This window comes from Anser anser (genome assembly GCF_964211835.1).
Source record: "Anser anser genome assembly, chromosome: 2".
NCBI lineage: Eukaryota > Metazoa > Chordata > Aves > Anseriformes > Anatidae > Anser > Anser anser.
This window is the reverse complement of record NC_139721.1, coordinates 138,263,635-138,290,178: the sequence shown is the minus strand read 5'-3', so window position 1 is coordinate 138,290,178 and position 26,544 is coordinate 138,263,635. Positions and strand designations below refer to the sequence as shown.

The window sequence follows — 26,544 nt, the reverse complement described above, 5'->3', positions numbered from 1 at the left end:
AAGGACCGTTACTAGCAGTCTGTCTCTACAACATCAGATTTCTCTCCGCTCCTGTTTCACATTTCCCAGTTCTAGACAAAAGGACAGCACTTGCCTTCCTTGTCACAGCAACCCGGTGACAACTGCTCTGTACCCAGCTGCCAGAAGCCTACCTGGACAGCATGGCTGGGGTCTCAGTCCTCAAAAACTTCCTCAGTATGTAGCATCTGCAGCGTTTGAGTTTGCCAGGACTAAGAGTTTCCAGTTTTTCCAATCAATGCCCAAGTTGTATCCAAGGTGCACAGCAAGGTGCTTTGTGTGCCTTAATTTGTAGTCACCACGGAACCCTTCCTGTGATCCTATCTCATGATCACCCTACAAAACTTGCAAAGGTAAGCCTGTTTAAAAAAAAAAAATGTTTTGTAAAGTAGTAGGACTTGCTTGGTGAGACATTTGATGGTACTTCCATGCTGGTAGCAATAATATAAAACCAACAAAGCTGACTTGTTGTAAACAATTTATTAAGTAGTAATAAATAAGAATCTTAGCAGAAAGAACTATACAGCATTAAGGCATATTAATACTGTTGTTAAATATGTGACTGTAACACACATCTTAACATTCTTCCTCTAGTTTTGTAACAAAGTGCTGTGTATGGAAAAGTACTTCTGATACCAGTGCCCCGTGATAGCAAGGACACACTATGATGGACCTAACTGTTGCATTATTTACCTTAAATAAAAGATAACCATCCATGAAGATTTACTGTTCTTTATGACAGTGAAGTTTCAGTTTTAAAGCATAGCTTTCTAAGAAGATAACAAATGAAGTCTCCTGTTCACTTTTTTTTAAGATGTTAATTTCTTAAAATGTACTTACTAGTAGTAAGGTACTAGTAAAGGCATTATAAAACAACACAGTTCCTAACACTTGTTTTAATCTTCACTTTAAAAAACAACAAAAAAAGCCACTTGTCTGTAAGTTACTTTACAAAATATTGCACACTGTTTTAGCATGCAGTTTACATGGAAGAAATAGTCAAGTGCACTTAAAACCCCAAAATGCAACTAGGATTTTTAAAGATGTGTAATGAATACTATTTTAAGGTACAACGACATGTTTCAGACTCCATAGCATTCAACCTTACACTTAGGACCCAACATGTTAAGACCCAGTCCTAACTCTGCAAAGAGCAAGAATGCTTATAAACTGTATTGTTGCATTATAAAACTGTAACTGTTACATAAAGTATATTCATTCCTGCATCCTGCACTCCTTGTGGTTTCAAGAAACTGAAATAAGTAATGAGTAGGAGAATGAGTTTAACAGAAATAACTCAGTACATCCTATATGAGCTTTTGTTACTGCATATGTATTGCAATCCAGGGTAAGATTTATTAAACTTTCTGAAGACTTCTGAATAAGATTTATAAATCTGTATCTCCCTCTCCTTCACATACAAAATTTTATATTGCACAGCAAAAGTAAAAATCCAGTTTTCCTATAACAAGCATGCTAAACATTTAATATGGCTTTTGTAGATTCAAAGTATTTCCCTTTTGACATCCTCATGCAGTATTTTAGAATAAATTTGACTACAAAGTATGAGAAAGAGTAAAAATAAAGCCAGCTATAACATTTGTCAGAAACCAAATAAAAAATAAAGAGTTTATCAAAAGTAGTTGGTCAAAGGATTCTAGGCATACTTATCAACAGTATTTTAAAAATAAAGTTTGTCTACAAATACTAAAACATATACAACCTCCTTGATGTTCCACAGAAAGACAGGAAAGGTAAATAGGTTAACTGAGACTTGCTTAATGGCACCAGCAGTCCCATAATCCTCTGGGAACAAAAGTTCCCAGATTCATTCTCGTCCAACAATCAAGAATCAAGAATGATTCTTTATTCACTCTCATCTGACCAAAATTCACATTTTACTAGCTTTATTGGTTTACCTCAAGCTCTACAATAGCTTATATGCAAAACAAAAATATTTATAAAAATAATAGATATGTTGTATAGTTTTTTAAAAAAATAAACCATGCAGCTTCTGTACAAAGTTAAAAAAACAACTGTACAAATTGACTTTTCTATTGTGTAAAACTCATGTACATGGAAGTCTTCTGTTAGGATGAGAATTGTTTTTTTGCTTAGCCATAAGATGCTGTTTCATAATTTTTCCATCATTCATTTCTTTCACTTGGCATTAACTGGCCATTTAATTTCATCAGAAGTTTTACAACGAGACCTGCCTGTACAAGGGCATACAATTAAATTCTAATCAGCATTTCAGATCAATGACACAAACAATACAAATATATGGCAAATGTAAGTATATAAAAATGTTAGAAATTACATCATTTTAGAAAAAAAATGAAAAACAAGAACTAAGTTTTCCTCATAAATCAGAAAGTATTTTTCAAAACATTAAATCACTTCATCTCCTCTATCCATTCTTAAGAATCAAAAGGCAACTACTGTCAAAGTACACATGACACTCAAAGCTGTAGTTCTGTTGCAACACATTTTAACATGACATATTATCACTAATACTATCCAATCCCAAACTCCACTAGTTTTGATAGAAAAGTTACCAGCTCTAAGTCCGTGATTCTTGTCATATTTGAAATTGTCCTTGGAGTCTAAGAGATTGGGTGCATGCAACAAACACTTTCCATTATAAAAATTCTAGTCCCTAATAACTGCAGATGTATTTTTACATATTTTGAACCCTAAAGGTTTCATATGCTAGGAAAACAAGCAAATATTCTGAAATGTTAACAAGAGTTCTCATTTGAAAATCATTTTTGTGGGGACTTGGTTGGAGCTTCTTTTATACAGGACAAGCGTAGGCAATCTCAAAAGAGAAGTCTAGGAAAAATAATTTAACATACATAGAGGATGAAAAATGACAATGCTTACCTGTTTGGTATGCACAATAAAGCTCATTTTGTTTTCCAGACTGTGTATTTGAAAACATGTATCTCCATCTCCTAACTGCCACATAAAGCAACCATACTTTAGGCTGAGGAGTAAAGCCTACAATGAAATGCAGTAAACCGTCACTCAGAAAATACCCTCCATACTTACAAACTGAATTTTCCTTACTTTTCCTTACTTGAGATAGGATTCTACCTAAGTGAAACAGTATGTTCCATTATCTAGTTGTAGCTTATAAAGTAGTCAAGTGGAAAAATACGAGGCTTTCTATTAGTAGTGCCTTTTGAAGACTTCAGAATCTTGGAAACGTTCACAGTCAAGTCAGATGTGAAAAGAGACTAGTAAAAAATAGTAGAAAGTAGCAAGTAGCACAGAGAATTTAAGAGAACAGAATTAAACTTAGCAGCTTTTATTGGCAGATCACTTAAGCTGACCTTTGTTTCCATGTTGAGGAGATGCAGCCCTTTCACATTGACTCCTACGTACACTTTGATGACTTTATGGCTACTTGAACTTGCTTTGGTGAATATCTGCCCTGTGAAAAAAGCTGCTCCGTAAGTAGGAATTTCCCAGCAATTCTGCAAAAACATGCGCTGAAGGTGATGCATCTCTTTGCTTACACCTTCACTGGTGCTGAGGTTCTAGAAATAGAAGAACAATGGCAATCAACAAGTCTTCCCAAATAATTGTGATTATTTGAAGAAAATCCAGTTTAGTGGAATTCCCACTAAACTAGTATTCCCAAAGTGCTTTCCCAGCAACCATTCTCCTGCACCTAAATTAAACCCTGGAGTCACAGAAAGGCTCAGATGCCAAAACAGACTGAGGCAGAAAGCAGGTGCCTGTATGAGCATCAAAAAATCTTAACCACAGACGCCTGAGCACTGCAGGTCCCCACAATTTTCCCTCTTTCAGAAGTACATTGGACTTGTCAGGCGCTAAATACGTAAAATCCAAAAAACCCTAAGCATTCCTCATTTGAGGGTTCCAAGGCATGTTCAGATGAGCAAGTACCTCCCCCAACACAGTGTGGATTTTCTGTTTTTTAAACAAAAGAAGGCACAGCTTTGTTTTCTTCAGCAGAGCCCTCACTCAGAGTGAGACATGCTCCTGCTGTTTCCTTCCTCTTCAGAAATGTGAAACAGTTACAACAAAGGGTTGCTAGAATGCGCTCCCACCTCAGAATATACTGGTGTAAAGCACCCTAAATAGAAAAAGGGGAAATAGCTTTGTGAGTTCTGAAACTAAAAAACATTTCTGAAACAAAAATTTGTCTGGGCCACACATGAGAAGGCACAGGGCCAAGACGGAACACAAGTCTTTAGCAACTAGGGGGCCATAATTGTGGGTGTGGTGGGTGGCACCAACCTCTTTGGTTCCACACCCTGCATTACTGTTTATCTGAATTCTACACAGCTATTTTTAAAATGTAAAATACGTGAATATCTTTGGAGCAAAGATTGCAGCTCCTTTCCCCTTCTCTTGCACCCAAAAATAATGGCCAAAGAACAGAAGCCTAGAAAGCTGTGCTCACTCTACGTATTATCTGATAAAAGAAAGAGTAGAGAATACTCTGCTGTGCCCTCTTCTATACCACAGGCTTAGAAAAACCATCATCACCCCCTTCTTCATCTGTATTATAAAGACAAGGAATGATCTGCTGGTTTCTGACAGAAAAGGTGTCGGCACCAGGAGAAAGTTTATGATTGAGTAACCTCATCTCAAAGGAAGTGTGGCAAGCCCTGAAAACATTCCCTGTGTGCCTCTGCAGTTTCCTGTCAGCTACTGGAAGTGATGCATGTCAGCTGGTACAATTCTCCCTGTCACACCTCACTTCCACAATTTGTTATGAAGTTCGCTAACTTAATTTTCAGGTGTGTCTGACCCAGTTTGGAATTCACAGCCCGAAGTTAGATGTCTTCTACAGAAGTAGCCCAAGTCCACATTTAAAAGTTTTGCTAAATGAACTACCCTAGTCGGTGCAGTTTGTGAACCAGTACCACTAACGTCCCTAACATACAAGTTACATTGGCACAAAGGAGTTTATGGATCTGTCACTGCAAGAAGATGTGAAAATACAAATCAGCGTAGATTTTCTACATGTCCACCGCAATTGGCAACATCCCCCAATGGAAAGATAACACTGAGGGGAAATGAACAGATGACAAAATTATATTTACTTTTAAGAAACAACACAGCTGTAACTGTACAAGAAATAGTTTTCCAACAACCCATACTAAAAATTCAGAACATACACGTTTCCAGCTTTATATACAAGAATTTTTGTCCATTAACTGACAATCAGTCAAATATATGTTTAAGACAGGATTTTCAAGAATTTTGCTATTTGACCTACCTTGTATTCATGAAGTATCCTGTTTGTCCAATGAGGAGCTTTACTCTTCAGTTTAGTGATTGGCACTATGGATTTAAGATTTTCTTCACTACAAGAAAAACAAAGCAGAAAAAAGTTTTCCTTCACTAAACAAAGTAAGGATTCAGAACAACGTCTGCCAGCTTGCATCTTCAAGCCACATACACAGAGCTAGACAGTCAGCTCCCACTCTACCTTGCCTCATCAGGCAGGAAGCTATCCTGAAATCGAAGCTAGGGCTTCCTAAAATGAAGTGCAATTCTCAGTTAATGGCAATGCAGCTGACAGAGCTTTGTGTTAGCCGCTCTGTGTCACGCATTATGGACATGGCAGGGGCAGGAAATGCTAGCAGCAGAACACGACTCTTACTTGATTACAGACCAGTTTGGTGGTTTCCAGTTTGGTAGCCAAAATTATATAGGGACAGTCACTTAAACCAGAAAAATCACATAACTTGGTAAGGATGACAGCTTATAGGCACTCTTCCCTTCAGTGCTGCGGTCAGTACCAACAGTAGCTAGGCCTGTTCATCTCCACATGAAAATTAAATAGCTTCACTCTCGTATTATGAGCTATCTATAGAAAGTTCTGTTTTAAAGAGAGGCAACAAACACTAAAAGGAAGGCGTAAAAGCCTAGTTGGCTTTCATGCACTATTAATATAGGTTGCATCCCTTTTACACTATATTTGTCCATAACTGCACCACGAAACAGAAACTCCGCACAGGACAATGTATCCAGGTCACTGCTGGTTTTCTGCTCAGTGAGCTCCTTACTCTGTACAGGTACAGCCCCTATACCTAACAGAAGGCAGAGAAAGGAACGTGCAAGTGAGGCAGTACAGCCGGCCCTTTCAGAGGCAGCTCACACTTGCATCAGTATAACTGCAGCAAAAAAATGCACCTGATTTACTGATGGTGGAGTACATAACCAAGAAAAGCAAGCCAACACAGCTCAGCTGCTGCTGTGAATGAGAAGAGACGAGAAGTATAGTAACCTCCCAGGACAGCACAGCTGCTGTTATATGAATGAGCTGGGGTGGAGATGGTGGGGGGTGGAGTGAAGGTTCACACAGCAGAAGAGCGAAATCCTGATGTGCTCAGGTACCACTGGAGGAATGTACGTGGGAGGAAAAAAAAAAACATCCCAGAAGAGCTCAGCCACAGCTCCACAGTCAAGTGAAAAGAAGGGGAGAGAAAAGCACCATCTGGCAGAGCCTTGCTGACCAATCTGGTGTAGCATTTCACATGCAAACGTGAACAGAAATAACTCTCTCCATGGTCTCTCCACACCCCCTCCAAAAGAGGGAGGAAAGCCAGTCCCAGAACTTGGTCGATCTGGACATAGTAAGGAATTCCTTCCGCACAGTCCAGTCTCCATCCTGTCAAAACCCTTCACTGCATGAATACTGCTATACATTTTCATATTACTGTATCTCAGCTCAGACTTGCAGAATACAGAACCTCCATCCTTCTGCCTGGGACTGCAATAAGTAAAATTAGCGTGTTTTTCAGACACCACGTCTAACTTCTGTTAATGCTACGAGGGTTATGTGGTCACTCTGAACTAGAGCTCAGTGATGGAGAAGAATAATAAATAATGCTATACCTAAAATGTGAGAGTTTCATAATAAGTGGAACTATCTAAAATATGTCATTGAAAAACAAAATTTGAAGTTTTAAATGCACATACTTACTTCAGAAAGCCCTGTTTATGTTTCTTGCTCTCATAATTTCCATAGACTATTTGTAGGAGCAGACTTGCCAGTGTGATCAGCTTGGCATCAGGTGATGTATAGAAACCTTTCAGTAAATTGTATCTGGCTTCATCAAAAAGAATAAGAATAGCCAATGGATCCTCAATCTGTTTAAAAAAAAAGTGGTTTCTTGGTAAAACAAAATGAGCTTAGAAACAGTAAATAAATTTCTCACTGATTCAGAAATAGAACACAAAGGTGTGATCCTGCTTGAAATGTGCCTTTTAGTAATGCTTTGTAATGGTAAAAATGGCAATTATTTTCATTGGCTTAATTCAAGACTTCACTGATCTAACGCATTTACAAATTAAAGGTGACTCGCATACCATGCCCAATCAAAAGGTTCACAGAAATACTGATACGTATCCTCCTCCCCTGCCCTCCCCCAATCCATTTTGAATATATTTGAATAATCCCACTGAAATTGACCAATTAAATATTGGATAGAACACAATATGAGGAAAAGAAAGAAAACAGGGCAGGTTATTATTATGTGCATGACAAACAGAGACTGGGGCACATGGACTTACAATAAACCAAACAGTTAAGAAGGTGAGAAATTCAGAGACAGTCTGAGTGAATGTTGAGCAGGCATAGGACAGAACTTGAAGACAAACTCTTACAGAAAACGGAAGGAGAGGAGAGATCTGGTTTAAGTAAGTATGGAAATTACTACAGTCACTGAACACACTGAGTGTTGATGTTCGAGGTGTCCTGATTCAGGCCATGGTATCATGCTATCACTTCTATGTGCAGACCTTTTTTTCTATTTCCAGTGGAAGTCTCACATCCCTTCTCAGGAAAAGCTGTGAAGTTTCCCTCTGAGGATCCAGATTTGTCAGTTCAGTGAATATTTCAGGCCAGTCTCGAATATGCTGCAAAGGCTTGTGATATGGCTTCAGTTGGAGGCCTAGAAAATACCAGGTTTTTGTTTATAAATAAACAAAACCAATAACCCAGCAAATACATATATGGATGATTAAATGCTGTGCCAAAAACAGAGTATCTGAAACTGAGGACTCAATAACAGTTTTTCCATGCTTTCTAAACTGCTATATATAAAAGGCTTTGAAAATACAGATTTATTGACAAAACTCTTGGCGTATACTTAATAAAAGCACTAATGATGAACCTTTGCTGTTTTCAGCTTCCCAAGAGTGAACTTGTATTTAAAAACCTAATGGAATAGCAAGATGGACCATAAAACCACAAGTAAAGGGAATCCAGAAAGCAAGCAGACGTATTAAATAAATCACAATAATTATTATGGGACAAAGTCCAAAAGTCTGATTTTGACGGAAAAATACAGATACAGCTTATCTTGCAAACATACTTGCTATTTTCAGAGATATAATCCATAAACCTTTCACTACAGACATTCTTTTTTTAAATCTGTGAAATATCAGGCTACAATAATTCAAATTTACATGTTCTCTCATCTGTATCAGATATGAGAAATAAATGCAGAGCTTCCAGCTACAGTCCTTCTATATACAGGAGTCCATACCTTCAGCTGTGCTCATTCACTTGTCCTGCCTGTCTTTGTGATTACTGTTTGGCTGTTTTCTAGTAGCGAGGAACCAGAACTGTATTTGTTTTATCGTCACTGCCCTAACTTCTACGTTGTGACATTTTACATTATATGTAAAAATTCAAAGGACCTATTATAGTGGAACATGTTTTCACTGAGGATAATCTATTCACTCAACTTACCCCCCCTACATTCAAACACAGAAAAACATTGTCCTTCCTATATAGAAAGAGACTATGTGGTCTTTACAATTGCATGCAACAAACTGCAAGAAATATATTTTTAAAACTTGTCATTAGTTGTTTAAAGGATTATATATCAGAAGCTGATTCATTTTCAAACTTAGGCTAAATACCTACAGAATTACTTCTTTGTAAACAAACAATGTATCAGCAAACATTTCCCCTCAAATGCAAGGGTAGTACTTCTATGATTTAAGTAAAACATGATATACATGCTTAGAAAAGGCAGCAAGACTTAAATACTCAAACACTTCTTCCCTGTCTACAGCAGAGGGACTGGACTAGATGATCTTTAACGGTCCCTTCCAACCCAAACCATTCTCTGATTCTATGATCCTTTCTGTTCCAGGTATTACATTCAAATGCGGGTTACAGTAGCCAGACTGCATACAACTACAAGGCTTATAGATTTTTAAAAAAGTAACAATGCAACAGTGCTAAAGCAGTAGAATAATGACATCAATAAATATAAGTTTGAACACAAGGCTTCTGTATTAACAGTACCGTCAACACAGTATCCCACTGGACCTGAACTGTGTTTTGTAAATACTGTTATAACGTGTCTCACAGCTATATTGTTGCAGCAGTACGGTTTTCCATGTTTTCTAATAAAATACAATCACAGTCATTGACTTTTTTTGTAGTTCTGTTCATCTTTGGCCATGTATCTCAAACTACAACTATAATATGCTTTTTATTAGATTGGTAGAAAGAACTACATGCATCCAATTTCATAAACTCTAGGAAGAAAAGTACCGCTAACACAGGGATAAGTTAGCAGCATGGACTACAACAGCAAAGGTGCCATATAAGAGAAAGGCAATCTGGAATGGGCTCATCTTCTGAGATGAAATACATTTTAGGTGCCACAGTGACAGAGTCAGACCTACTGGAGATAGCCAAAATGGTGGGTAAAATGAAGAAGTTCTCTGTAGCTCTGAAAGCATGGTTTGGAGACATCGGGCTGTAAAGGCTAGGAGCTGATCTACTGCAGGAAAGCTTAAGCAGAGGAAACAGAAAATTTTGTCTCACTCCTTAAGCAAAATATATAAAGAATGACACCTGTAAGGATCACAGAGTCTCCAGCAGGGGCAAAGCATGTTAACAGACAGCCTAGATATAAATTAATCCCTAAACACGTTTTTTAAGAAACTGATACAGAGTATTACAAAACTGTCAGGGACCATGTTTCCTATTTTCTTAAGAAAATACTCATTTTTTTTTTAAAGGCAAACAAAAAACCTATGATAAACTCTCAAGTATAACTAACTTCCTTGTCACTTACTGAGGTTCTCAGAACAGATCCAGATAGTGAAGTATTGCTGAGTTTCTTGAGACAAACGCATCCCTTCCATTATCTGCTGTACAGTGGTATTGTTTCCGTGTTTCAGCTCAACAGAGCGGTATGACCCATCCATACGATAAATCCGCGCCTTTTCATACTACATAAACAAACAACATTATGTTTAATTCTTTAACATAAACTTGTAAAAATTACTTCTGTCGGTGCTTGACACTGTTGAGAAAAATCACACTACACAACTTCTTCATATTTTTGTTTAAGAAAACTGTGTTTCATGTCCCATGAAACTTCTTATAATGTGTTTTTTTTACCACAGTAACTACAAGATAGGTTCTACTGATATTTTGAGGAGTTCGCTTCTGTTTAACTCGAAGGCAAGCAAGAACTTCAAGTTTGGGCTCGAACTCTTACAGGAAAAGGGATTTGAGCTCAACCGCCTAAGCATATCTTGAGATGACTACCTCACTATTACCAGCAGGATATGAATTATTCTCACCAATTGTCTAATCCAAAAAACATTAATTTTTCAGGAGGAAAGCACTATCCTTTACACAGACCCCAGCACAATAAGAATACAATCTCACTAAGATCTTTTAGCCCTTCAATAATTTTACTAAAAATAAATCATTTTCCCCTTTCAGAATTCCTATAGCTTTCAATGATTTATGTGTGGGCGCAGTGTGCTTTCTGAGAGACTTAAACTTATATCAGGTGCTTAAAGCATATTGATATATATACACACACAAGTCATACCAAGTAATGAAACATCTTGTATTCATCTCTCCAACAAGTTCAGTGTTTCAGCTTCTTGGATAAAATGTTGCAAGATTTTGCTATTTCCCCTCCTCGAATCTATTCAGTCCTCAAGAACTGAGACATAAATCCTAAAAACTTACTCAAGAAGATTAATGCCTTTGAAAATGACAAATGACTGAAAACGAGGCCAGAATGTAAAGCATCAGTCTATTCTGACTGCAATAGATACTATGAATCCTATTGCAGTAATTTTTGTGTTTTAATTGTAATGTATTAATTCAATAGCAGTAAGGGATGACACAGGATCACCTACTATGCTCTGAAATCCCGAAATCTACTAAAAATGTGTGCATTAGTCTTTCAGAGTCATTAGACACACAGTTCCCACTTGATCAACTATATAATAACACCCTTAGAATAAAGGTGGTCAATTCATTAATTATTTTGGACGTAAACTTTCACTCATCTAGAGTGAAATGAAGTTACCTTAAAACATCTTCAAAAATTTTCAAGAGGTTTACTGTCACCTACTTACAGAGATAAAAATTAAATCTCAAGTCAAAGGAAAGAAACAAGTGCTGTTAAATCATTTGGCTAACTCTAAATCTACTTTAGGATGACAGGAATTGCATTGTAAATTTTATTTACTCTCCCAGCTAGAACTCCATTGACTGCTGAGGAAGCCTGCACTGACTAAGCAATGTAAAGCCTATTTTGTAGAAGTCTACATTTAAGCAGCTTGAGTGTCCCTGTTTATCAGCACATAAGTTGATAAGGCATAAAGGAAAATAATGGTTGTATCATCAAAAGTAGACATGGGATCAATAGTTGATGTGATGCTCCTACAAATAAATGAAATAATCACATTTAAAGTCTTACAAGCCATAAATATTCACAGAAGAAATTAAAGAGGCAAAATGCTAGTTTGTCAATATTTACGCTAACAATCTAAGTATACTGCACGTTTCCAGTAACGGCTACAAGTGGGCCTAGCTCTTCCACAAGCCTATGTGTAAATTAAATATAAACTTTAAACTATTTAGAAAATAAATGCATACAGGTTTATTTATGGCTTCCTTCAGCAGTTTTGCAGTTTCTTCCCATTCATTTTGTTTGTTCTCTTCACAGACGTTCAGTGGAGACCTTCCTTGTTGATCAGTAATGTGCTACAAACAAACAGAAACATGAAAATACTTTGTTTTGACTGGAGATGAGTAAACACATATTTTCAAGATTATCAAGATCCTCGATCCTAGGGTTTAACATTTAATTGATATAGAATGGGAAAAGCAGAACTGATGAAAAATATTTAACCTTTTTTTTTTTTTGCAATCTCTCAGTGGGATCACACATTGTGATCTGGACACAAAGTATTTCACATGCACAACCTAGAAAGGGGATGTTAAACTGCTATTTCTGTACACAAACAGAACTTACTCTGTCAATTTCTGGATGATTCAGTAAAATTTGTACTATTTCCGCATGTCCACCTCCAGCAGCAAAATGCAGAGGAGAGCTAAGCTGGCCATTCAAAAGGTTTGGATTGCATTTCCCTTTCTCCAACAGCATCCGAGTGGCTTCAACTTTTCCATACCTGCAGACAGATTAAAAACAGAACAGACACAAGTGTAAACAACAATCTTTTTCGGATACTCCTAAATATGAAAAAGTACATTGCTGTGCTCAGGAGTTTAACTCTGCAATGACACCAAAGACAGGGGAACATTAATAAATTTGTGGAAACTAGCATCAGTTCTACACTTATTTGGTACAGTCTAGTAACTGTTTATTGGATTCATTACAGACACACCCAACCTTGCTTTAAATGAAATTTGGGTAGCTGTAGCAATGCAGTCACGCCAAAAACAGGGCTCAGCCTTGCCCGCAAAAAAATCTTTGTGAGAATCACATTAAAGCTTCTGACTGTCATGCAGATGTCTCCTGAGAACACCTAAACCTCACACTGGTAATTGGTAAATCTGGTGTATGCTGTTCATGTAAATTTTCTGAGAAACACTAAAAGTCAAATAAGGTTTTTGTTTGTTTTCAAACAACCAAGCTTGATATTCATGTTCTTCAGGTCATCAGACACTATTATAAATACAGAAGACTAACTTGCCTAAAGACAAAACAAAAGCATTTGTACAACAACTGACAAAAGCTTTGAAGGAATTATAGACTAAAATCATCACAGAATTACAGAATCAGACAAGCTGGCATCTGGAGATCACCTAAGTCAGCTTCCTGCTCAAAGCATGACCATCACCAACACTTGCTATTGCTGTATAAAACTACTTGCAGCCTTTAACCAGTAAAGACTGCAAAAGTTACCACACTAAACCAGACACAGCAATTAAAACAGGTGCTTCAGGACAGATATAGGAACAATAGATGAGTGTTTGATGATATGGTATCCGTACCTGGTCTCTGAAACCATTCAGATAGCAATTATCTCCAAACCTGAAGCAGTATTTCTCTTCAAAAGGTTAACACTAATATTTATTAGAGTCAACTATAAAAATCTAGGTGTTTTTTTTCTCATTTTTGAGTCTGCATGATGAATTACACGGATACTTAGTGCTGAAGAATTGTTACAGCAAGAATGCACTTCATTTGCAAAAATACACTGAACTGACTCACCAGCATGCATAGTGGATAGGTGCCCAGTGGTCACTGTCTAACTGATTAACAGAAAACTTTTTATCCAGAAGGTGGCTTAGTAAATCAGAATCGCCTTCACAAGCACTCCGATGAAGAGGGAAATCATCTACCCACTGGTGTTCCCTATTAAATTAAAGGGAAAGCAGAAGGAAAACACAGTTCAGTAATATTTCAATGACTAACTCAGGACAAACTTCAGACCTACAGCTCATGCAGCTAAAATGTGTCAGTATTTGTACAACTAGTATTTTAGTCATGCAGTAGCCAAGCCGCAGCTGTATTCATTATGCTAAGAAATGCTTCCCTAATGTTTGCAATTTAAAACTTCCTTGACCCATCCTTTAATTGTTGTGTTTCAGTACTTAGAGACTTCAAATAGATTTTTTTAAATTGGCGTTTGTACAGTGAAGCCTTAAAGAGAACATCATTCTGACTGAGTCTACCAAGTACTACTGTAATTTAATAAAGCAAAATTATCTATTAAAGAAAAAGAAATGTAAGGTAATACTTGTCCTCTGTGACACTGCTCATGCTACGTTGCCACTTTTCTCTTTTAGGAATCTGAATTTTTGAATAGTCTGGGGCTCCAAGGCCAAAGTATGGATTTATTACCACTTTGTCGACCTGTGAAGACATAATTTAAACACAACTGAAAAAAAAAAAGTCTTACTGAAATTTGGTTAAACAATCCCCCATCCAACCCAAGTATTCTCCTGGAACCAAATTTATGATAGTGACATTTTATAACTAAAGAGACTCATGTTCAAGCGTGTGGATTTTAAAACCTATTTGGCAGTAAGCGTGCAACAAAGAAATCTGATCATCTTAAAACATAACGCATGCTCATATAAAATAATTGAATGAGCTGAAAATGAAAATGTACATATGTTTCACAAATATAAAATGAAAATACCATACTTACCCTATTGGTATATTGAAGGTCAGACCCAAACAAGGGATTATAGATACACATATCCGCTTTCTCCAATGCCAACATTTTACTCTTTATTTCCAAGGCAGTATAACCCATGTGTAATGAGCTCTCTGTTTGACCAGGTTCTATAGCATAGGCAGGGTTTATTACGTTTGTTTTAATTCTCTCAAGAGGAGATGGTCTGAATAAAGCTGGGATGGAATGAGACTGGGTATGCCGTTCATCCAGCCACCTGCAGAAGAGAATGAGCAAGTAATTCATTTTCAGGTAGAAAAGAAATATTTTGGTCATGCCTGCCCATTATCTTGTTTGATTAGGGGTTGTATGTATGATAACCACATATTAAAAAAAAAAAAAATAATTATAATGTGCACAGAATTTTATCGCACTAAATTACTCCCCCCAAATTATTTTTTTAACAGAATATAGTTAAGCAAACGTGTTTGCTCAAACACGTTTCCGGCAGATGCAACCTCTCAAAGAAAAGGAAATTAAGATCTACAGTAAAGGTAGCAAAGGTTATAGCCAAAACACTTAACCACACCAACAAGTTATCGTTTCATTTACTTTCAGTTCACCAGTGTTACTACTCTCAGCATACTCATTTTGAAACTTAAAGCAATTTGTTTAAAGTGTGAGCTGAAGTTTCACTATGTACGCAGACTTAAGCTTCCTTTGGTAGCTTAGAAACTGCTAATTCTCCTTCATGTAGGGTACCACCTGCTTTTTCACATAGCTTTGCTGAAGATTATTCTGTTTTAAGTGGACTCCTTCTGACAATATAGAAGTGCTTTGGGGCCATGTGGAACAGGACACATTTTAAATAAAGGTCTAAAGTCAGGTTTGCATTTACGTTTCCACACATTCTTTCTCAAAATCTTGAAATAAACTCATACTTCGCTAGAATACAACGAATTCTTTCTAATGACTTACCCAGAAATGTAGAAGAAATACACACTTTGGAATGAAAGATCCACTGACAGGATCATTTGGTCTTGCCTGTCCCAGAACCATGTCTAAGAATGTGGCTTGCATTTCAGGGCACACTCTTAAGCCTGGATTTTTAAGTCCCAGATCCAATCTATCATGTGCTGCAAAAGCTATGTTCCTTTCACTTACTCACAGTCCTGCTGCAAGGAAGGACTTAAAAATTGTGGTCATTGGACTCTAAACACCCTCTTGACTATCTGAGGGTATTTTCAGGTAATTTCAGTTGATAGATTAATTTGAAAGGTTCAAACTACCATATTAAAGTGTTATTTCAGACTACCTCCATAGAGAATAATCAATATAAACTCTTTTCTATTATACTTCTGAAGTTCCTCTAACAGCTGTAAGGCTGGTGACGCATTTTAAGCAGAGCTTAGAATCTGAAGGCATAAATTAACAAATAAATATAAAATCTGGCATAATGGTATACACAGAAATACTAATGAACTGCACAAAAACTACACACAGAACCTTGCCAGGCAGTAGCCTGTAATTATTATTATTATTATTATTTTTTTGCATCAGCCAAGAGCTTCACCTAACTTTATTTATGTGTGGCACAAAAAGGTGCTCACAGACATGATGTTTTCCTATTTCCTATTAAAGGCCTCATTAACCTACAGCTCAAAAGACTTACTTCTGCAAATAAGTTCATACATAAGTATGTCTGGTATTTCTTTGTTACGGGTACATTAAATGTAAAAAAAACTGCTCACATGTTCAAGTTTCAAACTCCTATAAATCTGGCTAAACGACTAATCACCTTTCTGAAACTTAATTCACTACTGCAAATAAACTTGTATAGCTGGGAGAGATGCGCTTCAGTGTTTCTAAAGGCAAATCTAAATGATATAAAATTAATAAGATATTTCCACTGCAGTCTTGCAAATACTTATTGATAACATTTATGTCATTTATAGAAGATTAAATATTAGTATTTTATGCGATTTTATAAAACATTCATTGTAAGCAAGGACTTCCAAGAAGCCACTTGATTTAAACAAGCACACTGTTTCTCAGTTTACAAAAACATTTTGAAAAAGATTTAGAAATCTGTTGTCATGGTTTTAGATTCTGATAAACATGAAGAAAGCAACCTGATATAACTATGATTTTCTTTTTATTCACAAGAATGATGTAAAAATTATTTGCGACATCTCCAAATTTTCTTCTCTTCTATTTTACTGTACTTTTAATTATGGCATTTCTTACTTGTCCAAGGCAATTAACATTCTTGCAGTAAGTGTAGCAAAGTGGGTGCTGGATTCACTGCAGACCCTCATGATGTCTTGTAAACAGTAGAACACGGGACATCCCGGACTGTATGCATATTTTGTATTATCTGAAAAGGAAGCATACTCTGAAGACTCAAAGAAAACAATCTTGTTTTCCCTTCTGCACCCTTTGTAGTTACATGTTCCCAACCAACTGAGAGTAGCTGAACTTTTCCCATACAATAATCGATAGAAATTACATACAATCCTTACATAACAATTTACAACTCAACAGACTAGCCTTAAAAACCTTAACGTGTTCAGTTACTACACCATCACTGTGATCATCTTCATTACATTAATATTAAATGTATGCTGTTGCCAGAAAAAAAGAATAGGCCTTAGGAACTGAAGAAGTATTTGATGCTATTGGTAACTCCATAATGGTATTTATTTATTTGATAGTTTTTATCCTTAAGGCCTATCACAAAAACAAAAAAGGAGTTTCACCAAAGGCACACAGACACTTATTTCAGGCTTGTTTTTAAAAACTTTCCCGACAAGCAGTTTACTTAGCCTTCTAAAGAACTTCTTCACCATTCCACATCAAACAAGACTGCTTACAGAATTCACTAAGCATTCTTCTCTGAGTAAACACCACTGAACTGAATAGTCTGGATGTCTTATTTGCAATTGCATTCAGCGAGTTTAAAGGAGATGATTACAGTTCAAAACATATGCATTAAGTGAACAAATACAGCTTAAATCCATAAGTGAAAGTGTGCTATAGTTACAGAAATAAATGCAATCCATTAAAAACACGTTCTTCCCATGCCTTCATGCAACATTTTCAAGTTTTAAAGTGTTCAGACAGAGGTTTCCATGCAAACCTAGCTTTTTAATGTTTAAATACAAAACAGACATACAGTGTATTCATAAGAATTCTTAAATCCTCAGCTGAACTTCTACTAAAACAAATGCAACTTCAGAAATTATGTTTAGCGTTACCTTTCACGACGGTTGGAACGATGTAAAGTGATGCCTCCTGGCCTGTCTTCTCTCCATCAAGAGGAAACTTCTTCATTAACACTACACGCTTCCCTAGTACAGTATTAAAAAACAAACAAAACCCAATTAATTGATCAAGAAAACAAAACAATCCAGAGTTGGCCAACAGCATGCTTACCAGACCCATCCTTCCTAATTTCTAGGAAGAAAAAATCACTTATTATTAGCTATAATCTAAAGCAAGGTTAGAAAATCTAAATAAATACACAAAACAAAGAACATAGATATGTATATACTCATTAGCCTGAAAAATGACAGACTGTACACCTTGTTTCACAGTAACTTTTCTATGCCTTTAATTATTCAGGTAGCATTCAGCCCCTTAACCACTTATCTTTAAGTTAAATAAGATTCCTTCTGAAATGGGAAAGCGCAGCTGCATGCAATATTTCAGGTTAGCATGATTCATGTAGTGGTAGGACAGTATTTTCTGTGTTATCCTCCCTTCCGCCCTTACAGAATCTAGCATTTTGTTTGCTCTTCTGACCGCAGTTGCATATTTTAGCAGAGGCTACACTGAACTGTGCATATTAATGCATGGTTCCTGAATCAATTAAAAACTCTCCAAACTATGTAAAAAATGGAGAGTTTTTGCTTTTGCTAGGCATCCCTCAATGTGTATTAATGCTCTTAAGTTATTTCATGTTTCCTGCTTCACTACCTTTGTTAAGTCCATCCAACTCCACCTATTGCCACCTACACCATTTCACCGTGCAACCAGTTTTTCCAAACTGTTAGCACTATATTTATTGTCTTGTCTGCACTGACAACCTTCCCAGTGTAACCTTACTTACAAAACAGAGATGAGGTACACAGCGAAAAAAAAAAAAAGTGCTTTAGTCAGTATAGTTTATACCAACCTGGAAATTAAATAAGCTGACTAAACCAATTTTTGTCAGCACAAATGCAAGGTCACTTGCTGGACCAGCTATGTCACAGTAATAAAAACGAAAACGTACCAATCAAATTATAATCGTAACTGATACGGTTATGCCACGTTTTTTCACGTAGATATTGGATCTCTTATACAATGCTGGCATCAGATCAGACCAAGGTTAAAAAAGCTACTTCAATCTGCTTTGCCAGAAGTTTAGCCATAAATCTCAATTTGAGGTGAAGTAGTAGAACAAACAGGCAAAGTTTCACTTAAGAATCTTTTAGTAAGCATTTTATGGACTTGGAAGGTAACGGGAGACAATGGTAAATGAAAGGTTTTAGCTGTGCAGTGGTTTTTGACGTAACTCAAAACGTACCTTCTTTTTTTTTTTTTAATTTCACGCTCTTGTATGACCTCCCTGCATCCATTTAAATTTTAAACTATTTTATAGAGCTATCAACAATAAATCAGAGTAAAATATTTTTACCTTTAATACCCTGATTGGCTGGTGATATTGGTTTGGTGGCTTCTAATACGTAATCCAAGATGCTCTGGGTTATCTCAGTGCTTCCCTGCAGTTTAGTTTCCAGCAAAACTTTCTTTCTTTTTTTCTTTTGACCTTCAATGGGAACTTCGAGCAGCAAAATCTTTCAAACAGTAATGAAACAAAAGGGGTTTAAGCACAACTTACACAAGTATACAACAACTGGGTGTTTTTTGTTTGTTTGTTTGTTTTAGATTTATCACATCACAGTAAAAGCACTAACCAAATTCATTAATATTGAATCTGGTGGAGCAGGATAGTGAAGTCAGAATGACCTCCAAAACAATAAGGTTAAAGATAAAAAGACAAGGCTGCTCCCTTGTACTAAGCAGCCCACAGGGTAAAAGGCCCTGATGTGAAATGAAAGACAAGGAAATTACACAACCGTAAAGTGCTCAAATCGTCTAATGACGGTGCGACACACAGTAGGTATGTGACATGCACGTATGTTATTTAAGCAATCTTACTGTCAGATTTTCTTTCCTGCTGTATTATTAAGTATTTATTATTACACATTATTTTTAAATGTTAATAAAGAAAAAATCTTAAAGTTTTACTTCATAGGATTTAGCTCGATATTCCCGAGAGTTCAGGCTAGCAGTATTTTTTGGACGAATCACAGCAACATATGCATCTCCAATGTTTTCTGGGTTTCCCATCTCTCCTCCTGCTTTTTTAATCTTATCCCTGGAAATAATGAATAAACAGGAAGTAAAGATTCAGTTGATATTAAAAACAAATCCAACAGCACACTAAACACCAGTATGCAACGATTATGTCCACTGATTCTTTGTGTTATTAATTTATTATTCGTTTTCTCTTTAGCTGGAGAAATACCAATGGTTACTATACTTCTGCTTACTGTTCATGAAATAATATCAAAGACAAAAATAAGAGAATGGGGAAAATCTTACGTTACATAGATTTTATATGAATAATCTTGTTCTCTAAACCACATTTACAGTAAACATTTTTCCAATTTGTAAATAACTCTTCACATTTTGCAAGCCAGACACAAGGCCAAAGAATTTTAGGACACTGAAAACAAAAAACATTTTAAAGTTACAAGCGTGGTAATTCACAAAAGATGCTGTCACAAAGTACTGTATTTCTATCAGTTACACAGGGATTTCAGGAAAAACCCTTGAACCCTTTCCTTTTATTTCTCCCAATATGAAGTAAAATAGTCTTGACTACAGTCCAAGTAACAGAGCTGATAAAAATAAGCTATAATATGGATTTTTTTTCCTTTAGCAGGATTGTAAACTGAGCCACAATCCATTCAAACACAGCTTCTTGAAGCAATACGTCTTCAGTTTTAGCAAAAAGTGAACAGAGGTCTCAAATTTGATTTAATACAAAATTTTGCTTATGCATCAATTCAACCTAAAGTGACAACTCCTGTAATTACAAAATCTTACAAAAATGACTGGGAAAGCCTCTTAGGGCTAACAAAATCACTTCATAGATTAGATTCAAGAGAGCCTGTCATGTCTGGCCATGAGCACTTTTCAGATGATCATTTTCTTAATTTGCATGTGAACCTCCTTTCAGTCCACATGCTATTTGCAGATTAATATTTTCACAAAGATTTTTAACATTACTGTTTACATCTTCTTCACCTTTTCTAGGAGAAACAGAGGTCTTCAGATTCCCATGCCTTTAGTCCAATATTTCTGCTGGGATCAGACTACCTGAAAATATATTGAAAACATACATAAACAACAGCACACACACTTTCACCTTCAGTTAAGACAACTGCATTAGTTTGCTGATGTTACGGTGGCACTTGAGTTTATCGGGAAAGAAGTACCTAAATACGGATTGGCATTGCAGTAGCTTCCAGAAACATCAAATAAGCAATGCACTAACCCATGAGATTTAAAGGAACAAGAAACACACATCCCTTGCAGGCAGCTGGGCAAGGCATGGTGTCTGGGTGTCCTTACATGCACTGGAGTACGTTGGGTTTGGGTCATAAGCGTGGGGAGAGGGAACCTGTGTGGCCCTGGCTGGGCCACCCGGGTGGGCTGGTGTGTGGGCAACAGGCGGATTTGCTCGCAAGGAGGCTGCTCTGAGCTCAATCCAGAGTGAGGACGATGATTTTGGGAAACGAATAGCTCTGAGAGCTGCCACGTGACTTCAGAAAACAAAAACAGAGGGTGAAGATGGAGGATATGACAACAGCAACTTTCAGAAGACACCACCAGTGACTCGATCCTAACCAGACCCTGACGGCTGTAATGCATACGCGTCCCAGCAGATGTGGGCTCTGAAGAACATGCTCCAACCAGATCCCTCCAGGGCTGCTGGCCCTTCCCCACTCCCTCACACCCCCGCTGAAGTGTGCTTCACTCATCTGACCTCCCAAAGGAAGAGGCCCGAAGTGCACCCCTGAGGTGGTTTCTACCAAGCTGCAAAGAGGTGACTGAAGCTGCACTTCCTCTCCCACATGAATCACAGAATCATTAAGGTTGGCAAAGACCTCCAAGATCATCTGGTCCAACCATCCCTCTACCACCAATGTCACCCACTAAACCATGTCCCTAAGCACCACGTCCAACCCTTCCTTGAACACCCCCAGGGACGGTGACTCCACCACCTCCCTGGACAACCCGTCCCAATGCCTGACTGCTCTTGCTGAGAAGAAATGTCTCCTAACTTCCAACCTGAACCTCCCCTGACACAACTTGAGGCCATTCCCTCTAGTCCTATCACTAGTTACCTGTGAGAAGAGGCCGACCCCCAGCTCCCCACACCTTCCTTTCAGGCAGTTGTAGAGAGCAATGAGGTCTCCCCCGAGCCTCCTCTTCTCCAGACTAAACAACCCCAGTTCCCTCAGCCGCTCCTCACAGGACTTGTGTCCCAGGCCCCTCACCAGCAGTTGGGCACGAAGCAGCACACGACATGACCGCTCCTGCTCCGGGCAGCACCCTCCCTTTCCCTCCCCTCCCCTCAGCACCCCGGGCTCTGTGGCAGGGCTGTGCCCCCGCCTTCCTCCGGGCCGGCAGCCCCGCGCCCCGCTCCCGCCCTCGGCCTCCTCCGCCCGGCTCCCGGGCAGCGCCCCACGGCCGGGGCCGCCCCAAACTTCCCAGCTCCTCCCCGGCCGAGCCCCGGGCCCCTCCAGAGACCACCCCGAAGCGGGTATCCCTCGGGGGGACCCCTGGGCCCCGCTCACTCCCTCCCTTGCCTTCCTCGGTGCCGCCGGCGGCCGCCTCCCCCGGCGCATCCTCGCTGGGTGCCGCAGACGCGCCCCGCCGCGCTCCGCCCCGGCTCCTCCCCGCTCCTCCTTCCCTTCCTTCCCTCCCTTCCCTTCCCCGGCCCGGTGGATCCGCTTCCCGTCGGAGCCCCGCGGGCCCCGGCCGCCCATGAGTTTCCGGGTCGGCGGCCTGAAGGGCTGCTGCTGCTGCCTTCGCCGGGCGTCGGCCGCGGGCGGAGAGAGAAGGAGGGGAGGAGGAGGAGAAGGAGGAGGAGGAGGAGGAGGAGGAGGGCGGCCGGGAGCATGAGGTGCTGCTGCCGCCGGGCGGGGAGCCGCTGAGCCGGAGGCCCCGGTAGCGCCGCCGAACAAAGGGGAGCGAGGCGGCGGCACCCGCACCCGCAGCGCCCTGCCCGCGCCGAGGGAGCCCGGCCGCTCCCGGAGCCCCGGAGGGCGCCGTAGACCGGAGCGCGGAAAGGGGGCGACGAGGGCGAGAGAGCGGCGGCCGCCGAGCAAATGGAGGCGCTGGGCGGCGGCCGCCGGGAAGGGCCGGGGGGAGCCGCCGCGAGCAGCCGGTGAGTGCCCCGCGGCGCCCGGCAGGGCTCGGGGGGCGAGGCGAGGCACAGCCCGGAGCTCCCCCCCCCCGCAACCCGGGGGGGGTCCCTCGGGGTCCGGCGGGGAGGCAGCGCCGGCGTGCGGAGGAGAACGGGCGGCCGGGGGCCGGGCGGGGGCCGCCCGAGGTGGCCCCGGCCCCGCGGTGGGCGCTGCCCCGCTGCCAGCCGCCGGGACCGGCCGCGAGCAGCCTCCCCTCGGCGAAAGCTCGAGGTCTCGTGTCTTAATTTCACTTTGTTTTATTTCCAGAAAAAGAAACCTAAGCGTTGATACGGTAGCTGCTTTATGTGAGTAGCAGGGTCGCTCTGTGAGGCGCGTCTGAGCGCGTGCTGGCGATCCGGTGGCTGTGAAACGTGAGGAACCTGGGTGATGGGTGACAGCTCAGCCCGGCGCGGGGCTGGAGGCTGAGCGGCGCGCTGAGGCGTCGCGGAGCCGGGCTCTGCGAGGTGAGGCACTCGTGCTGCCTCTTCGGCAGTTTGCACGGCCCCTGCCTTCGTTACTGAGCGGTGCTGAGTTTTGGTTGTGGACGCAGCATCCGTAGACGTGCCCTAACTTCTTTCGCTTTGTAGAGAGAGAGACGGCTTCCGAGGGAGTCATTAGCTGCAGCGCCTAGCAGTAACGAGAGGCTGAAAGGCTGAAGTCTTTCCTGCCCGTATGTCTGCTTTATCCTTACTTCCATCTCTGTAATTTTAAAATGTGAAGCGTAGCGTGTTCATTTCTCTTCAATTTCTTTTCGGTACGCAGGAAAGTACTCTTCTTCCCCTAAAAGAAAAAGGGGTTATTCATACAGAAAGTGACAGCGTTTTTCAACTTCTAACATGTGGCTTGTGCACTTGAGGTATGCACAGAAGTGAAATTGTAGAATTTATTACAGGATTTTAAAAAAAAGTCTTTTTTTTTTAATGGATGTAGAAAGTGTGAGCGGCTGTTCTTGCGAATAAGAGACCAAATTACCAAAGAGGCTTCTGGAAACTTTAATTCCAGGACTTGGTGATCTTATGCTCAAGCAATTCGCACTTCAACAAATTTAGTTTAGCCTTTAATAAAATACTTCTTTCTTTGTTGTATTATTCCTGAGTAAAAATACTACTAGAAAGCAAGTAATAAGCTAAATAATGTTGGTGATGCTCTCTCTTTGTATATGCATCAGTAGAATATTAGGAATGAAAATAATTTGAAAAAGAGAAAAAAAAGTGGAATGATTTATAGTGAGTTTAATCAGTAGCCAAAAGAGAAAAATTAAGCAAGATATAAGTAAGACCTACACAGCCCTTTTTCTCATTCTTACATGTGGTTTGCCGCATACATCTAGCCAGGACGAGGTATGTACTTATATAATTGTCTGGTGAGGCTTACTGGAAGAACGTGGAGCTTCCAAGATGCACGTATATATTGCATGCAAGTTTACTTCTGTTTGTCAGATATTTCTGTCAGGATTACCTGCTCCCGAAAGTTAAAGGAAACAACTACCATGCCTGCTGCACCAGTCAGCTTTGGTTCAGTGGAACAACTTTTTAAAATGGTTTTAGACAATGTTGTCAAGTCTCACGTGAGAGCTTGTTAACACTACGGCTGATTTAATGTGTCCTGAGCAGTTTCTCACCCGTTAGGCCATGACACCTCTGCTGTGATTGATTAGCACTGAATTAATTGTTGTTGTTTCAGTTATAGAGCTTTGTTTATCGGTTGTTGACTAGTTTGGCTAGCAGGGTTTGTGGTGATTTTTTTCTTTTAAATTATTTTGTTTGTTTTGTGGTTTTGTATGTATGTGATTTTTTCTGTTTGTTTTTTGTTTGGTTGGTTTTCTTTTCCAAATTTGCTGTTTACATTTCACGTAGTCTCCGTTACCTGAGTGGTAAATTAACTTCATCTTGAAATCTGAATTCTCAAAGTTGCTTTCTGGTGTTGTGATTGTTGGAATTTTGTCACCTTTGCTAAGGTGACTCCTTACCAGTGAACAGACAGACTGGAAGTCTGGAGTTTACACATGTGTGTGCTGAACCAGTTATGTTTCTAATGCTGCTACTGTACAGTAATTGATGATAGATAGCAAAGAGAGATCTTCTGTTCTGCTTGAAGAGCAGACCTGTAGAAATTGTGAAACGTTCAAAATGACAGAGAAGGTTATGTTCTGAAAGCTGTCATCATCGGACAAGATTTTTACTGCTTCCCTTCTCCCTCCCAAATACACTGCAAGTGAATTACATATACATGTAATTTTGGGGGGCACAGAATATTTCATGCAAGATTACATCGCATTAACAGTTTAAGCCCAAGCAGTCTACCTAATGCTTAAACTACTAGTTTTCTTCAGAACCTCTAAACATCTTCCAGATTTAAAGTGAAACTAGTAAAAATAGTCTGTTTGCCATTTTCCTCGGAGGATTATTACGTTGTGTTCTTCAGTATCAGTAAAACAGTATGTTTTGCATTCCAACCTGTCTTAATTTGTGTTTGTGTGTGTGTGTGTGTCTATTTATGTCTTATTCCAAAGAGTAGTCAGGGCGGAGTGCTATACAAGTAAGTACAGTGGTAGCTGAGTATCTTCAGTTAATTAGTCCAGAGTCAAAGTGGGGAAGAATAGATAATAGTTATTCTTTTTTTAAGGTTTTCCAAATTTCCTTTACCATTCATGCACTTTTAACAATACAGTCCTTGCTTTCTGCTTCTTTGTTTTTAGACTCCTGTACTTTAAAACGAACTATGAAAGCAACGAGAAACAAGTGACTATGTACAGGCAGCTGGGGTTTTCTCCTGCTGGTGTCCAGAGGTGGTCTGAGGGAGTCCTTTGCTATTTCAAACTCTATTCTGGTGCTCTTGTTTTCAGTAATGAAAAATAATTATCAGAACTTGCGAACATGCAGTATAAAGATTAAAATTTCAAATTCATGTATATTTATATCCTTAGCTCTCCTGTTTTGCAAACAAGAGAATTGCCATATAAGTATTTTTAGCTAAGACAAATGCTTCTTTTGACCTAGAACAAATTTTTAGTAATGCTATTATCCTTGAATTTTCTCTAACATATTTTGTTGATGTTGCTCAAGAGAGATTTTGATATAGTGGTTTTGTTTTGGTTTGTATTTTAAAGCACATTAATGCTGGACTTTGAATGTTAAAGGATAATTGGAGTAAAAATACAATAACAGGTTGTAAATGGATTACTACAGTGAAATAGGAGGACCTCTGTGCTGAATGCCTGAGATCCTTCCCAGCTGGGGAGGCTTTCCGGAGCAGCTGCACAACAGCGCCTGTCAAGTTCCTCGGTAACTTTTCTTGTCCAGCCCTTTCCTGACAAGAAAGCTGAGAGGCTTTGTTTCAAACTGAAGCAAATTCTCTAGGAGTAAGGTTAGGTATAAAACAGTTCTTACGTACAGGCTTCTGTACTGGCAAAAAAAAACTTTATTAAATTTCTTGGGGATTTTCCCTTCTTTAATAACAACAGAAAGAGGTTTTCAATTTTGACGTGGACTTTCATTGTGAAAATAGCACTCTAGAAACATATGAGTAAATAAAGCAAAAAGACTTTCAGAAGTACAGCACTCACCAAAAAGTCCGTGGAATA

At 39.3% G+C, this 26,544-nt stretch overlaps 3 protein-coding genes across 9 annotated transcripts in view; 1 reads left to right on the top strand and 2 right to left on the bottom strand.

The window, feature by feature from the left end:
- Positions 1 to 243: 243 nt before the first annotated feature.
- On the bottom strand, positions 244 to 22,475 carry KRIT1 (KRIT1 ankyrin repeat containing). 3 transcript variants are annotated; one of them, XM_083826963.1, is made up of 18 exons: positions 22,362 to 22,475; positions 20,794 to 20,865; positions 19,729 to 19,858; positions 19,115 to 19,274; positions 17,691 to 17,783; positions 16,681 to 16,810; positions 14,467 to 14,710; positions 14,053 to 14,168; positions 13,524 to 13,667; positions 12,321 to 12,477; positions 11,942 to 12,049; positions 10,110 to 10,266; positions 7,810 to 7,961; positions 6,992 to 7,158; positions 5,279 to 5,366; positions 3,357 to 3,563; positions 2,905 to 3,021; positions 244 to 377 (listed from the first exon to the last, which is right to left on the bottom strand). In XM_083826963.1, exons 3-18 carry the CDS (start codon positions 19,828 to 19,830, stop codon positions 339 to 341), a joined length of 2,181 nt encoding a protein of 726 aa, XP_083683089.1. In that variant the 5' UTR covers positions 19,831 to 19,858; positions 20,794 to 20,865; positions 22,362 to 22,475; the 3' UTR covers positions 244 to 338. The 3 variants fall into 3 exon arrangements, with proteins under 3 accessions (XP_083683089.1, XP_083683087.1, XP_083683088.1); XM_083826961.1 differs by lacking the exon at positions 244 to 377 and adding an exon at positions 484 to 2,234 and having other exon boundaries at positions 22,362 to 22,473; XM_083826962.1 differs by lacking the exons at positions 244 to 377; positions 22,362 to 22,475 and adding exons at positions 484 to 2,234; positions 21,897 to 21,969.
- LOC310895556 (uncharacterized protein) lies at positions 20,793 to 24,452 on the bottom strand (the record flags this gene model as incomplete). Its single annotated transcript, XM_083827025.1, has 4 exons — positions 20,793 to 20,867; positions 22,486 to 23,238; positions 23,653 to 23,741; positions 24,420 to 24,452. 4 exons carry the CDS (start codon positions 24,450 to 24,452, stop codon positions 20,834 to 20,836), a joined length of 909 nt encoding a protein of 302 aa, XP_083683151.1. The 3' UTR covers positions 20,793 to 20,833.
- The window catches only part of ANKIB1 (ankyrin repeat and IBR domain containing 1), a 95,724-nt gene continuing 91,806 nt past the window's right edge, over positions 22,627 to 26,544 (top strand). Inside the window, exons 1-2 of one of the 5 annotated variants that reach the window (XM_083826956.1) lie at positions 22,627 to 22,942; positions 23,229 to 23,425. The gene's annotated coding sequence lies outside the window, so the exon portion shown is untranslated. Of the gene's footprint in view, positions 22,943 to 23,228; positions 23,426 to 23,454; positions 24,302 to 26,544 lie in introns of those variants that run through there. The other 4 variants (XM_083826957.1, XM_083826954.1, XM_083826958.1 and 1 more) reach the window with 4 other exon arrangements.